The sequence below is a fragment of the Cynoglossus semilaevis genome, chromosome 8, assembly GCF_000523025.1.
Source record: "Cynoglossus semilaevis isolate Cse_v1.0 chromosome 8, Cse_v1.0, whole genome shotgun sequence".
Taxonomy (NCBI): domain Eukaryota; kingdom Metazoa; phylum Chordata; class Actinopteri; order Pleuronectiformes; family Cynoglossidae; genus Cynoglossus; species Cynoglossus semilaevis.
The window spans coordinates 13975791-13990004 of record NC_024314.1 but is presented as its reverse complement, the minus strand read 5'-3'; the positions used below and the strand labels follow the sequence as shown (position 1 = coordinate 13990004).

The 14214-nt window shown below is 43.0% G+C and overlaps 3 protein-coding genes across 5 annotated transcripts; 2 read left to right on the top strand and 1 right to left on the bottom strand.

The window, feature by feature from the left end:
- Positions 1-7368: 7368 nt before the first annotated feature.
- On the top strand, positions 7369-11100 carry LOC103382283 (D(5)-like dopamine receptor). Its single transcript, XM_025057874.1, has one exon. It carries the CDS (start codon positions 8068-8070, stop codon positions 9487-9489), a length of 1422 nt encoding a protein of 473 aa, XP_024913642.1. The 5' UTR covers positions 7369-8067; the 3' UTR covers positions 9490-11100.
- Positions 11101-11370: 270 nt separating this feature from the next.
- LOC103382284 (uncharacterized) lies at positions 11371-12610 on the bottom strand. 2 transcript variants are annotated; one of them, XM_008315019.2, is made up of 4 exons: positions 12467-12610; positions 12331-12392; positions 11497-12186; positions 11371-11426 (listed from the first exon to the last, which is right to left on the bottom strand). In XM_008315019.2, the coding sequence occupies exons 1-3, from the start codon at positions 12487-12489 to the stop codon at positions 11510-11512; spliced, it is 762 nt and encodes a 253-aa protein (XP_008313241.1). In that variant the 5' UTR covers positions 12490-12610; the 3' UTR covers positions 11371-11426; positions 11497-11509. The 2 variants fall into 2 exon arrangements, with proteins under 2 accessions (XP_008313241.1, XP_008313242.1); XM_008315020.3 differs by having other exon boundaries at positions 12476-12566.
- A 75-nt stretch (positions 12611-12685) lies between these two features.
- LOC103382285 (basic salivary proline-rich protein 1-like) lies at positions 12686-14159 on the top strand. 2 transcript variants are annotated; one of them, XM_008315022.3, is made up of 5 exons: positions 12686-12841; positions 12938-12996; positions 13090-13239; positions 13326-14015; positions 14086-14159. In XM_008315022.3, exons 1-4 carry the CDS (start codon positions 12819-12821, stop codon positions 14000-14002), a joined length of 909 nt encoding a protein of 302 aa, XP_008313244.1. In that variant the 5' UTR covers positions 12686-12818; the 3' UTR covers positions 14003-14015; positions 14086-14159. The 2 variants fall into 2 exon arrangements, with proteins under 2 accessions (XP_008313244.1, XP_008313243.1); XM_008315021.3 differs by having other exon boundaries at positions 13090-13242.
- Positions 14160-14214: the final 55 nt, after the last annotated feature.

The following is a 14214-nucleotide window of genomic DNA, read 5'->3' as shown; positions in this document are numbered from 1 at the left end:
GCCCTTTCATTGCAGCCTTGGTGTTTTTTGGCGATCCCGGCTGCCGTTGTGAATAATGCTGGGACAGGTTATTCCCAGAGTGACTCGGTCCACCCCTCCCTGGTTTCTCACTTTTCCTCTCCATCTCCGTGTCAGCCCCCGACTCCCCCTGCGTCCCATTGTCCTTTCTCCATTTCATGGAGAAGGAAGAAGGGGCTCTGATCATTCCATTTGGCTTCAGAGAAGATGCAGGTTCATTCACAGAGCCATTGACTCCTGCCGGACCAGGATGGTGGTAGAAACCGTTGGTGAGACGAGTGCTGGCCACAGCAGAGCTGCTCAAAGTGCCAGCAGCTGTGGCCAAGGCGGGGGCTGACTGTAAGCTGCTGGACGATGTGGAGGATTTGGGTCGTGAGCTGAACTTTGGCAGCCTGGACATCGTGGTGGGCATGACAGGAGGGTCGACAAGACACAGAGGAGGGGCTGACATAAGACCCCACCCTCTTCACCACCAGAGAAACAGAGCCAGAGAATCTGCAGGCACAGAAAAGATAGTTAGAAAAAAATCACTTGTTTCTTTCAAGGGTATTTTTCAGGCATAGAGGAATATGCTGTTTTATATGATGTTAACATAGACCCTAATTAGGGATGTAATGAGACACTTGATATATGATTCATTCATGGGTAACACTAGGACAGTCCAATGATTATAATCCAGAAGCCAATTAATCACAGGATGGCAACCGATTAGTCGCAAACGATCGTGGTTAATCACCATCATCTCCCACTCAAACACTCTTCACAGAGTCGGTGGACACTTTGAAGGAATCTTAGAAGCTCACAAACAAAACTCCTATTGTGCCTCCCTCATGAAACTCATGGGTTGAAGTGAGGCTACAACAGTCGGCACTGTGTGTGAATGTTATAACCACCACACACACAGATAAGACACACCCCTAATAAAAGCAATCAGCAGAAAATGACTGATAACAATCTGACCACTGCTTCACAAGACACACCCGTCAGCCGTCACACAGACACACACACACACACACAGGTATGAGGATACACACCCAGAGGCAGAAAAAAACAAGACTGGCTTGTTTCAGTTTTACACAAGTGAAAACGTGTTGCATAATAATGCAAGGGCCAGTGATGTGATGATGTCATGTCTCAGCATGTGATGCAGGTGACCCTTCATCAAGGAGTAGGTGTGTGTGTGTGAGTGTGTATCTGTGATGTAAGTTGTGTTAAAGCCAGGGCTGTGAAGTCTGATTTGTTAACACAGCGTCCTGTATCAGCGGCAGGAGTCACAGGAGTCCTTCTGTGATGTGTGCCTCCATCATTAGCTTGATCGTCTTACACCACAGTTACTGACCTTTGTTGTGCTTTAACATTTGAACCTCCATCAACGGCAGATATGTCACCTGATGTATGTTCTCAGGAAACCTTCCCTCATCTCGAGGAGATGCTGTGTGTGTTTGCTCCAGGCTCCTGTGGATCACACCGTGGTTCTCTTCATTCTAATATAAACCTGGGCAACATGTGATCGGTGAAGGAACATTTCTTGTGAAGAGCATGCATGCTCACAGATAACATCAGAGCTCCAGGACAGAGAATATGACGCTGATCAGAGGTCAGGTGTGAACAGTGGAAGGTACATGTGATTTAGTTTCTGAAGCAACAACGGAGGAACAGCCTGAAGAGGAACCTGTAGATGGAGCTGTATTGGCATCATGACTCAGCTCCTCCATCACTGTGGCAAACCACAAGTCATTATGTAAAGACACATCCTCTATGTTCTCTCTCAGCACCAACTAGGACATCACCAGATAAATAACAGAATAAAACCAAAAGGAAGAAACAGTAACCAAAGACAAATGCTGTCAAACTGAAGGAAAAACTACAAGACTTGAACCATTAGCCAAGCGTAGCCTGACAGATTTCCACCATTTAAAAATTTGAAGCTTAAATAACATGTGAACTCTTCAGGCCCGTTCTCTTATGTCTCTCTCAGATGTGTCTCATGTCAGACTCTCAGGTTTGTCTCTCAGTGACAACAAACAGCTGATGACTCTCTGCTCAGTCTTTCCATTCAGCCAGCTCAAGTTTCAGTTAATAGGCTGGAAAAAGAAAAGAAAAGAAAATACCAAGGAAGGGAGACCTTGGGCTGTACCTGTGTGACATCACAGCTCTGACATCACTGGTGTCACTATTACACCAGTGATGGCTGACTCTGCAGGGAAATGTTTGGCTTAAATTTTTGATAAATGAAAAACAGGTTAAAATCAAAACAAGTCAAAGCTATGCAACATGATCTTCCTCCATCCTGGCCAGGTGATAAATGAATCAATAGTAACCTGAGCTCAGGCTGACCCACAGGAGCTGCTGCTGCACAGCATCACTGAGTCTTCATTTACTCTAAATGGTCTGTCCTTTCTGTCGGCATAAGAAGGTGATAAATTATCAACAGCTGTAAAGAACTTCATATTTCTTCTCTCGTGATTACAGATGTATATCCAATGTTAGTAACCTGATGTGAGGATGGAACAGCATTGTGTGTTTACTATGCTGACATGCTTAAAGTATCACAGTATACTGCAATATATATCCTATCACATTGCCAGAGTATTGTCAAAACACAGGCCTATAATATAATACTGTCTGTTCATTGAATAAAGGACAGTAAAAACATTAGCCGCAGTGAGTTAGCTTTCATAAATCACTGTCACAGTAACTGTGTTGAATGGATTGCAGTATTAACATGAGTTAAATAAGACTCACACATGAGCCAATAAATAAGAACAGGAGGGAATGATGATCCCTGCCTTAAATAATATCAGTGTGTGTCTGTGTGTTGTTATATAATTGAAGATATGAGGTGTAAACAGCCGAATCAACACCGTGTCCAGGCCTCAGGATAAAGCAGTGTTTAAAGGTCAGTGATGTAACCAGACTCATGACAGCAAACACGCCTGTTTTTGAAAGATTAGTTCAGTTTATTTGACCTCTGTTCTATTGTTTTAGTTTAGCTTTAATGTCTTGGCCTGAACAGCTGCGTGAGTGACAGCATTGACATCAAACTGTGAAATAACTGATGCACCAGTCACCACACCTTTGTGTTAGTGACAGGTACTGTTGGAAACTGTTTTCTGGGCTTTTCCTTCAAAATCACAACATTTTAAAAGAAGGAACATGCCCAAAAGAAAAAAACAAAAACAAAAACAACAACATTTTATTAGGTGAGAGGTCAAAGTAAGGTCACAGCTACAGGTCCACCAGGTGACCAAGAGCTCCTGTCAAACATGAAGCGATTCCATCTCCTTCGGTTGTGGATAATTTGTTCATATTCATTTAGCCTGAACTGTACACCATTCAGACTGTGTGAGCGCGTGTGTGGGTGCGTGCGCGAGCTTTGAATCCATTATTTTAACATGCCATCTGAGTGGCGGAAAGTTCATCCTCCATAGAACAACAATAAAGAATTCTGGGAGACTGTGGATGAATGACCTTGTTCTTCATCACGTCCTCGTTCTGCTCTTTTGTAGTGACCTCTGTGGCCTCTCTTTCATGCTCATTATGACAGGATGAAGCCATTTAGTAGTGGCAGAGGAACGTGACCTCCTCCTCTCTTTAATTTCCTACACCTTCATCATTGAGCTTTTGTTTCCATTCTTGTTATTATTATTATATTGTTATTATTTTTTTTACTGGCTGTCTCAGACAGAGAGGAAACCAAACGATGAAGATGATGATGTCACACTGCAGTAACATTATCACACCATCTATAAGTGGCTTTTCTAAATATAAGAAGGAGACAAACTGGCTGAGGCCTAGACACTGGCTGACTCTAATAACACACACTCGTACACACACTTGTACATACACACACAGTTCACCAGTCTCCAGATCAAACACTTTTTAATTTCAGCTTCTCAGCGGTTTCACTTCTCTCAGCAGAGAGCAGGGGTTTGAAGCCAGAGGGCTCTTTACTGCCAGGACCCTTCGTCTTCTATAGGTCCTTTAACAACTTGGCAGAGACGGCCTCAGTGTTGTGCAGCAGCTTCACTGCCTCTAATGCACCTCCATTAATCTGCCACAAAGCAGCTCTTTCTCTGCTGCTGCCGTGGCTGCTGCTTCTGCTGCAAAGGCGGTCTGATGAGAAAAAGTGGCCTCTGATATAACACACACACACATAGACACACTGCTTTAGCACACAGGCTGGGCAGCAGGAAACTAGAGTTTAAAACCCTCTCGCTCTTGTAAACAGAAGATGGTAGAGATCTTTATTTAAGTCATTGTGAACAGCAGCTGATAGGAAAATTAAGCTAAAGTAAAAACAATATGAAACAAGCCGTGTTCCTCAGATAGTGTGCTGCCTTTAGAAAAGTTGACTTTATCACTGTATTGTGGTTTGTATGACAACCAACCCTGAGATTTGGGGCTTTGCTCAAAGGCAGATCCCGCTGGGGACTTAACCCAGTGAAGACCAGACAGAACGATAACAGAGTAGCTGTTCTGACAGAGACAGTGAATCAGCAACAGAGGAAAATTTATATAGAAAAGAGAACACTCTCCGGGAGGCTGAGTGATGATTGCACTTTAAACCATGGTTGTTAAAGTCACGGCCAAGAGCTTCACGGTAATGAACCACAGAAAGACAAAGTCCCAGCAGCAGGTCTGAGTCACTGTTACCGTTTAAAGGAGTGTCCATACCTGAAGGTCAGACTCCTGGGAGGGACCAAGGTAGGGTTGGATTGATTGTGATAGTTTAACTTGGTTGGGCTTCAGGTTCACAAAGAAAAAAAAACACAAGACTCACACCTGAAACTAACTGATCTGTGGAGCTACATACACACTCAGGTGTCTGGTTAAACAACTCTGTAACACCAAACTCTCAGACCGGGCTCATAACTCCCATAATTCTGTGTTTGCAGAGACAGACTCTTAACAGTTTCACCTGCACATTTACAGCCATGTTTTTTTTTTGTTTGATAATAAACTGGCATCAGTTTAGCGTTTCACACATGCCCCTCACACATCTTTTCACACACACGTCTAGCCTGGTAATCTTTAAGTGGTGTTTATGTGTAAAAGTCTGTAAATTGATAGACCTCCTCAAATATCAGAAAGCTGAAAATCATGTTTTCTCTTTTCCAAAACTTTCAAGACCCCCCCACTACCAACCCTATCCCATGACCTTTCTCACCTTGAAAATCCTGGATAGTTTGTCTAACTTTTCTGTATTAATGGAATTATGATGATGTTTTTTCAACAACTGCTGTGACTAAAAATGAACAGTTAAACCACCAGTCTTCAAATACTTCATCCAACATCAAAACAACTTCCAAACACACCATCGGGGATTTTAAGCACCAGCATGAACCCTGTCTCTGCCACAGCTTCAGCCCCATTTGGAGTATAAAACACAACCCACACCAAGGACAAAGATGGGTGGCACCATCATCAAACTGTGGAGGAGCCTGGTTTTAAATGTCTCTCAGACTTCCAGCTGGGAAAGAGAATGAACAAGGAGTGAGGTTCGAAGAGCAGGAGAAAAAGTCCACACCATTATGACTGACGTAGCTTATTAAAATAAGAAAGAAAAAAAAGTCATGAATAAAAATCCCTCTGTGGCAGCATTTTATTTCTAAATAAAAGAAGAAAATTAGTAAGTAGTTGGACATTCATCATGAAACAACAACATTCCTCATGTCCTTGTCCCCATTGTTTACATTCTTTAGAATCATTATACTCTCATTCCTTCTTAGCTCCTCGGAATCCTAGCAGCAATGACTGCTTCAAGCACATAATGCATTTGTGCAGAGGTACTTAGCTAAAACCCTAAAGTATTTAGAATGTCTCTATTAATTCATAATGTTAATGTAACGAAACACTACACTGAAAAAAAACAAACTTTCAGGACCAGCCGCCAAACTTGGGTTCTGTTTTGGTTCTCTCTCAGTCAAACAGCCAACATCTTTCAGACATCGTTTGTGTCCTAACATATAGAAAAATCAGATATAATTCATGAATACATAAATAATAATAACAAATAAATAAGGGGCCTAATAAAAGATATTGAAAAATGACAACGAATATCTGAACATGCGTGGCATCAATAAATCATTTACATTTCACATTTTCGCTGATGGAAATCATTTTTCTATAAAATGACACAGTGCACCTTTAAGATGTGGGTTGTAACTGAAGTCAGGGTCGACATGTCAACTGTGGTTAGGTGTAGTTTACAGTTAGAGCTCTGTTTCCACTCTAAACACGAGGGAAATCGAATCAAGGCCATGACAACATAAACATATCATGAAATCTATCCGTCGGTTATCGATTATAGGTGTGTTGGTTTTGTACGAAGTCACCTGCCTGTCGAAAGGAGCGTTAGACGAGCCAGATGACATCGATGTTAATAAAACTTGTGGGTGTGTTTTTATTTTATTTGGTTAAAGTGCTAAGCCACCATAATATTTAGTTTAAGGGTGTTTTTGGCATTTTTTCAACTCACCTGCCGGGTGGATGGAGCATCAGAGGCTGACGGCGGAAGCACTACGGCGGTTGAAGCCAATGAATCCAACGAATCCAACGGAACCTGCTTCTGGGTTTTTACACTCACTGGTTCTGGTTAAATCCGACAAAGAAATAAGCGGGGATGGGAAAAAGACGGTTATTTAAAATAAATAAAACAGGAGCAGTGGAGCTTTGAGGAGGAGAGGACAGAAAAGGGCATACAACAGCGGTTACAGCCCTCCGGTGATTTCGCTGCCGTAATCCCGTCCTCCCGTCCTCGGTCTGTCTCTGTTAAGGCCCGAGATTCGGTCCCCTGTTCCACAAGTCACAGCAGAGACACGGGGTCTCTGTCGGTTACCTGCACGGGTTACCTCTAGAAAACACGACCCTGTTTCACTTAATGTCAAAATAAGAGCCGCTCGTGCGGCTGCTGCGCATGCCCAGAGGAGGAGGAGCGACTGCTGAATCATCTACGCGCGCGCACGCACACTCACGCACACAGATGACAATGACGTCATAACTTCTTGAAACCATAACCCATTACTTACTAGTAACAAATATAAAGCGGTAAATAGTTAACGAGTCTATTTTAACAAATGAAAGATTAAATTGTACAACGTTTTAATTGTGGCTTACGTCGTTGCTTTGGTCTTACGTCATACGTTTTACATAATATACAGAGCAGGTTTATTTCTTCTTTTCAAATTCCTTTGGCTGTTTGGATGTATATATATATATATATATATTAAAGGCGTTCCCTACTATAATTCAGTTGAAACTACTTACACCTCAAAAATCTATATAATCGATATGATTTTTAATGTCTTTAAGATCTAACATCTTAGTATACTTTGGTGCTTTGAACATTTGTCCACAAGAGGGCAGAAGTGACACGCTTCACTCTCTTGCTATATATTATTATATTTTAAAGGCATTGGAGTGGATTTTTCTCCCGTTATTTAATTTAATTCAATTGAAAGTACTTACACCTCAAGAATCTATATAATTGATATGATTTCTAATCTAATCTCATTTAATAAGATCTAACATGCCTCGGTATACTTTGGTGCTTTGAACATTTGTCCACAAGAGGGCACGTGTGACTCGCTTCACTATGTCCTTACAAGTGGTTACATAGATTTATTTTGACCAAAATATTTCTTAAGACAAAATGTGTTTGAACCATATTGAAAAAAACTAGATACATTTATAAGATCTAAAATGTCTTTTTTGTTTTTTAGTTGCTGCTGTATTGCATTACGTTCTTACTCTATAAAAGAGGCAGATCCATATCCTTATGATCAATTATTAAAAGCCAGTAACCCTAAATCTTTTATGCTGATTTATAAAATCTGATCATGTTTTTTAACTTTCAGTCTGATACTGAATACGTAATTGATAATCATCTGTGACAGTGAAGACAATGACGGTGATGGTGATGATGATGATGACTGATGATGATGAAGTGGTCAGGGGCGGAGCACAGGGAAAGTCGGTGTGGAGCTGACACTCAGTTTAGTGATAGTTGCTGTTGCCGTAGCTGGACATAGAACACGTCTGAACATCATGGAGCTCCTGAACCAGAAGGAGCAGCAGGAGGATTCACATGAGCTGAGGGTCCAGGTTACAGCAGGAGCAGAGAGTGGTCCTTTGTTGCCTGTTGAAGATGAAAGTGACGATGGTATTGATGATGGAGGACGTCTGAGTCTCCGTGCTCTCACTGGATGCGTCCTCTGTGTCCTGATTGTCTCTACGCTGCTGGGGAACACTTTAGTTTGTGTTGCTGTCATCAAGTTTCGACACCTGCGTTCCAAAGTCACCAACTCCTTTGTTATTTCTCTTGCGGTGTCAGATCTGTTTGTGGCAGTTCTGGTGATGCCATGGAGAGCCGTGTCAGAGGTGGCCGGCATATGGCTCTTTGGAGACTTCTGTGACACTTGGGTGGCCTTTGACATCATGTGCTCCACAGCTTCCATCCTTAATCTGTGTGTCATCAGCCTGGACCGTTACTGGGCCATCTCCAGTCCCTTCAGGTATGAGCGCAGGATGACCCGCAGATTTGCCTTCCTTATGATTGGCGTGGCCTGGACTGTCTCCATCCTCATATCCTTCATCCCTGTTCAGCTCAACTGGCATCGTGCACATGTAGACAACCTGACCACGGACAACTTGGATGACTGCAATGCTAGCCTTAATCGGACCTATGCCATCTCCTCGTCTCTCATTAGCTTTTATATTCCTGTCCTTATCATGGTGGGAACGTACACTCGTATCTTCCGCATTGCACAAACTCAAATCAGAAGGATTTCATCATTAGAGAGGGCTGGGGGACCTCGTGTTCAAAATCAAAGACTGCACCGGGGATCAACACACGACGAAAGTTCGCTTAAAACCTCCTTCAAGAGAGAAACAAAGGTCCTGAAGACTTTGTCTATTATTGTGGGAGTGTTTGTGTTCTGCTGGCTACCATTCTTTGTCCTTAACTGTGTGGTACCTTTCTGTGACCCTGAAAAGGTTGGAGAGCCCCCATGTGTCAGTGACACCACCTTCAGCATATTTTTCTGGTTCGGCTGGGCCAACTCTTCCCTGAACCCAGTAATATACGCCTTCAACGCAGATTTCCGAAAAGCCTTCTCCACCATACTGGGCTGCAACAGATGCTGCTCCTCATCCACGGTGGAGGCCCTGGACCTGAGCAACGAGCTGGTGTCATATCAGCATGACACCACCCTGCAAAAGGAGGCGCAGGGGCCTGGAGTTCAGAGATTCATAACAGCTGCTCCTGCTCCTCTACCCAACACAGGAGATGAGCAGAACTTTGACAACGTCTCTGTGGTTTCAGATGAATCACGGAACCAGAGGAACTCATTGTTGCTGCTTCCTGACATCCTTCAGTACGAGGCAGAGATTTCATTAGACATGATGCCCTTCAACTCCTCTGGACCAAATGAATGTTACAACATCCCGGGCCAGATCCAGGACTTGTAATGGAGCTGGACTTTAATTTCTTATTAGGTTGGCCAGCAACAGTCCACAGATTTTAGGTCCAGACACCATATTTACAGTGTTGGTACAGACAAACGATTAAGGGTTAACTAATTCTAGGTTTTACAATATATATTTTTAATTACAAATTTATAATGTTTACACTTCTATTTTTATTGTAAATAAATTGAAAGTTGCTTCTTTGTAACCAAGGTGTTCTTGTTTATCAAACAGTTTAAACTTATATATGCACATAGTTTTAATAACAAATGTGAATTTTAGCACACCCGAGCTGGTATTAGTGTAGTAAATGTTAGGAGCTTTCACGATGGTGCTAATGGCTTTCAGCAAATGTTTGGAGATTTGTGCCAATATGTAGAACTTTAGTGGAGACGAGGGTCATATCAAATTCGGTTTCTTAGCCTTTCCTTTTTGTTGCCTACTCTGTCTGTGATTGATTTAAATGAAGAGTCACTGCCTCATTGGATCAAAGCATCCTCTCACTAGACTTTCCCTTTGATGTAATAAAGATGGCTGACACAACGAGGGCAGCTCAGTAATAACAATTATATCGTTGCCACGAGTGCCTAATTGCCCCTTCAAATAATTGCCAGCAGTTCTGTCGTTTCACCATCAGTAAACAAAAAGCTTCACTTTAGACCTGATGTGCAACTTCCAGCAGGGGAGTTCTGTCAGACTGGACATGGTTCCACTGTGCAACACTGGAGCCAAATACATGTTAAATGTTCAAGGTCAAACAATTACAAAAGTCAATGGAGATGGATAGCTAACAGGTTAGCCAGATAGCCTAGTAGGCCTGTGTGTTTGATCTAGGACTTTAATCACAGTAGAAAGACATTTTCCATTGAACCTTCAGGTGTCTGTTAAGAAAGTGGAAAATTAAAAATGATAATTATACCTTTCAGCCAGATAATGACTTAGATGGATAGTACATTTAAATCATGTAAGAAAAAAAGTTCATGTACAGGGGATTTCCTACAGTAAGTGAAGTAGAGTTTAAAACAATTCAAGGTGTGCCACATTAACACACTCCCACATAAGACAAAGGTAGATTTTAGTAAAGGTTAATCAGCACAGTTGTTTCGACACTGCTGTCACATTCAGCAGACTTGACTTCACAGAGGGAATCAAAGAGGTTTCTTCCCCACTACATCAAAGCAGAGTGCATCACATCACACTCCACATCACTGAAGCTGCCTCCGTTTGTTGGTTCATTTGGATCCTCCCAACCTCTGACCTCAGGCTGCAGCAGCAGTAACAGATGCATTCTGGAACAAAAGCTTCAAACAGTGGGATATAGGTGGACGTCTACAGTAAACAGCCAGGCTGCAGTGGGAAGACAGACCAACAGAACCCTGCCGCTGCTGATGGAACCAGGGGTTCTCTTGTTTGAGGTTGAGGAGACTCCTTTAGCTCTAATCTAAAATAACCCATTTAAACTATTTGACTTGAACCTGAATTTAAGTAGATCCATACTTTTGAGACAAACATGTAAAGCAAAATGTAGTAATTTATAGGAAGGGTGAAAAGGAATCAGGTCAGCCAGGCCACACTGAACACAGGCGCTGCTGTCTGTTAGTGTCAGTGACTGTTGATTAACTGCTGCACTGTCCCTTGGTCTGTTAGTGTCAGTGACTGTTGATTAAAGCATGTGTTCTAGGTAACCGTTAATGTTCATGCAGAACTTTTGCAACTTCAAATTGCCTACAGACCAACGTTAAGTCTAATGTTCTGGCTCTGAACATCAAGCTCACCACAGTGGTCCACTGATCATTAACTTAAGTGACCAAGAACACTCCTAACAGTAGACAATTAAACTGTTTAGTTCCTAAATGTTCCAATAAAGTGGATACTGAGAAACACTTCTGTTTAAGCTTTTATTTCTGAATCACATGGTGCCAAAAAAGTCAAAGGTCACCCTGTGAGGAGACAGGAAATGTTAGAGTTTGAACATTAAATTTCAGCTGCTAGGACTTCAACTTCAATTACCTTCCATTCTCCTCTATGGAGTTCCTTTCACATCAGGAGTAGCTTTACTGGAGGGGTCAGCAGGAGGGAGGACTGGTGGTTCACTGTCAACTGGAATGTAGTAGTCTGGAGTGTACTTTGTGTGGGAGAGGAACTCTCGTAGCCGCTGGTAACCACTGTTGGACTGGATGATGTAGGATGAAGGTAGAGGAGGAGACGTCTCACTCACAAACTCTGCTGCTCCTACAGGACTGGAATCCCAAACTGTGAAGTCCGGGAAGGGACGAGACAGAAACCAGCTGTTCACGTCAACAACTCCAGCCCCACCTTCATCCTGTGGCTGCTGGACTTCAGGAGATGCTGGTTCTGCACTGTCTGTGTTCTCAGCAGCGTCAGGTTCAGGTTGACCACCGTCAGGGGCTGCAGCATAGTGGGAGCCATAGTTGTAACCAACGTACACCGAAGCAGAATCTGCAGGCTGAGGAACACCTGGAGAACCTTCATTGGAGGTAGAACCAGACTGAACCTCTGGTGTCTTCCCTGGGCTGGGTGGAGGCTGAACTTGACCTACACCTTTGGATGGGACACCAGGAAGATAGAAGACAGCAGGTGGAGGATTCTGGCCAACAGCAGAGCCTGGTTGACTCAGGCCATCAGACGGTGAATTAGTGCCACCTGAGAACCAGCTCCGTGCTTGAGGATGATTGAAGGCTGAAGGAAACAACGAGAGTTCTTCAGAATGTAGTTTTAGACAGTTCTAAAGAGAACTGAAACCATTTCTTTAAGTTTTTTTTTTAAACCACCATGAAAATCACAAGTTTTTTTTTAAACCACCATGAAAATCACAGCATTTACCTGCTTGGTTCACAGGATAACATGAAGCTGTGCTGAAGAACAGCAGACAGACCCAAGAAACCCTGACCAAACAAAGGACAGAGAAACATTACTCTTAACAAACACTGTTATATATGTAAAAACAAACTGCCTTTACCTTACACACCCTTTCAGCAACATGACAGGAGGAGACTGGAGGAGATGATGATGCTGCTGTTCAGTTTGCTTTTATACTCTGATTAACATCGTCGACACCTGGTCAAGAGGGCGGAGCCTCCATTCACACCAGATTCAAATGTGTGGTTAAACCTCCACGCTCTTAACCATGAGAGGTAATTGGCTCCACCCTCTTGTTCAGGCGTGGTTGGAATCTCCGCCCTGTTCTCCAGGTGAGGTTCAATGGCATTGCTTTTTGCTCAGGTGTAAGTAATTATGTGAGCGAGATTAGCACATCAGTTTAAAAACAGTGCAGAGGGTCTTAGCCTCATTAGCTCCTTCTTTAGCCAAACATGTTGCTGATGGTTTTCTTCAGGTCAGTGAATTTTTTTATTTATTTATTTATTTTTTATTGTTGTAATTTTTCAATTCTCTGGGAAAAAAACTGAAACGTTTCACTTCACTTTTCTAGGGTTTCTTGGCTCTCTCTGATGTTCTTCAGCACAGCTTCATGTTATCCTGCAGGCCAAGGTAAGCCATTCTGACTTGATGATGGTTTAATACTTCAAAATTGACTCAAATTCAAAATGATAAAGTGTGTTTTGAACTGTTTTTTTCTGTTAGTCTTTGATTATTCTCAAGCAAGAAGTTGGAGTTCTGGTGTGGATACTGATCAACAGCCTTTAGTGCTTCCTACTAGAAGGCAACAGCATGCAGAAGACCCTCATGGACCACCTAGCTCTGCTGTCAGCCCCCCTTGGAGTCCTGGCCATGGTGGTAAAACTTTTAGAAAACAGTTTTCAGTTCTCTTTAGAACTGTCTAAAACTACATTCTGAAGAACTCTCGTTGTTTCCTTCAGCCTTCAATCATCCTCAAGCACGGAGCTGGTTCTCAGGTGGCACTAATTCACCGTCTGATGGCCTGAGTCAACCAGGCTCTGCTGTTGGCCAGAATCCTCCACCTGCTGTCTTCTATCTTCCTGGTGTCCCATCCAAAGGTGTAGGTCAAGTTCAGCCTCCACCCAGCCCAGGGAAGACACCAGAGGTTCAGTCTGGTTCTACCTCCAATGAAGGTTCTCCAGGTGTTCCTCAGCCTGCAGATTCTGCTTCGGTGTACGTTGGTTACAACTATGGCTCCCACTATGCTGCAGCCCCTGACGGTGGTCAACCTGAACCTGACGCTGCTGAGAACACAGACAGCGCAGAACCAGCATCTCCTGAAGTCCAGCAGCCACAGGATGAAGGTGGGGCTGGAGTTGTTGACGTGAACAGCTGGTTTCTGTCTCGTCCCTTCCCGGACTTCACAGTTTGGGATTCCAGTCCTGTAGGAGCAGCAGAGTTTGTGAGTGAGACGTCTCCTCCTCTACCTTCATCCTACATCATCCAGTCCAACAGTGGTTACCAGCGGCTACGAGAGTTCCTCTCCCACACAAAGTACACTCCAGACTACTACATTCCAGTTGACAGTGAACCACCAGTCCTCCCTCCTGCTGACCCCTCCAGTAAAGCTACTCCTGATGTGAAAGGAACTCCATAGAGGAGAATGGAAGGTAATTGAAGTTGAAGTCCTAGCAGCTGAAATTTAATGTTCAAACTCTAACATTTCCTGTCTCCTCACAGGGTGACCTTTGACTTTGTTGGAAATGCAGGAACTTGTGATTCTGAATAATAATAATAAAAAATGTTTAAATTGCTACTGAGTAGACTATGTGTGTATATATATTTTTTTTCTCTCCTATATTTTCAGGT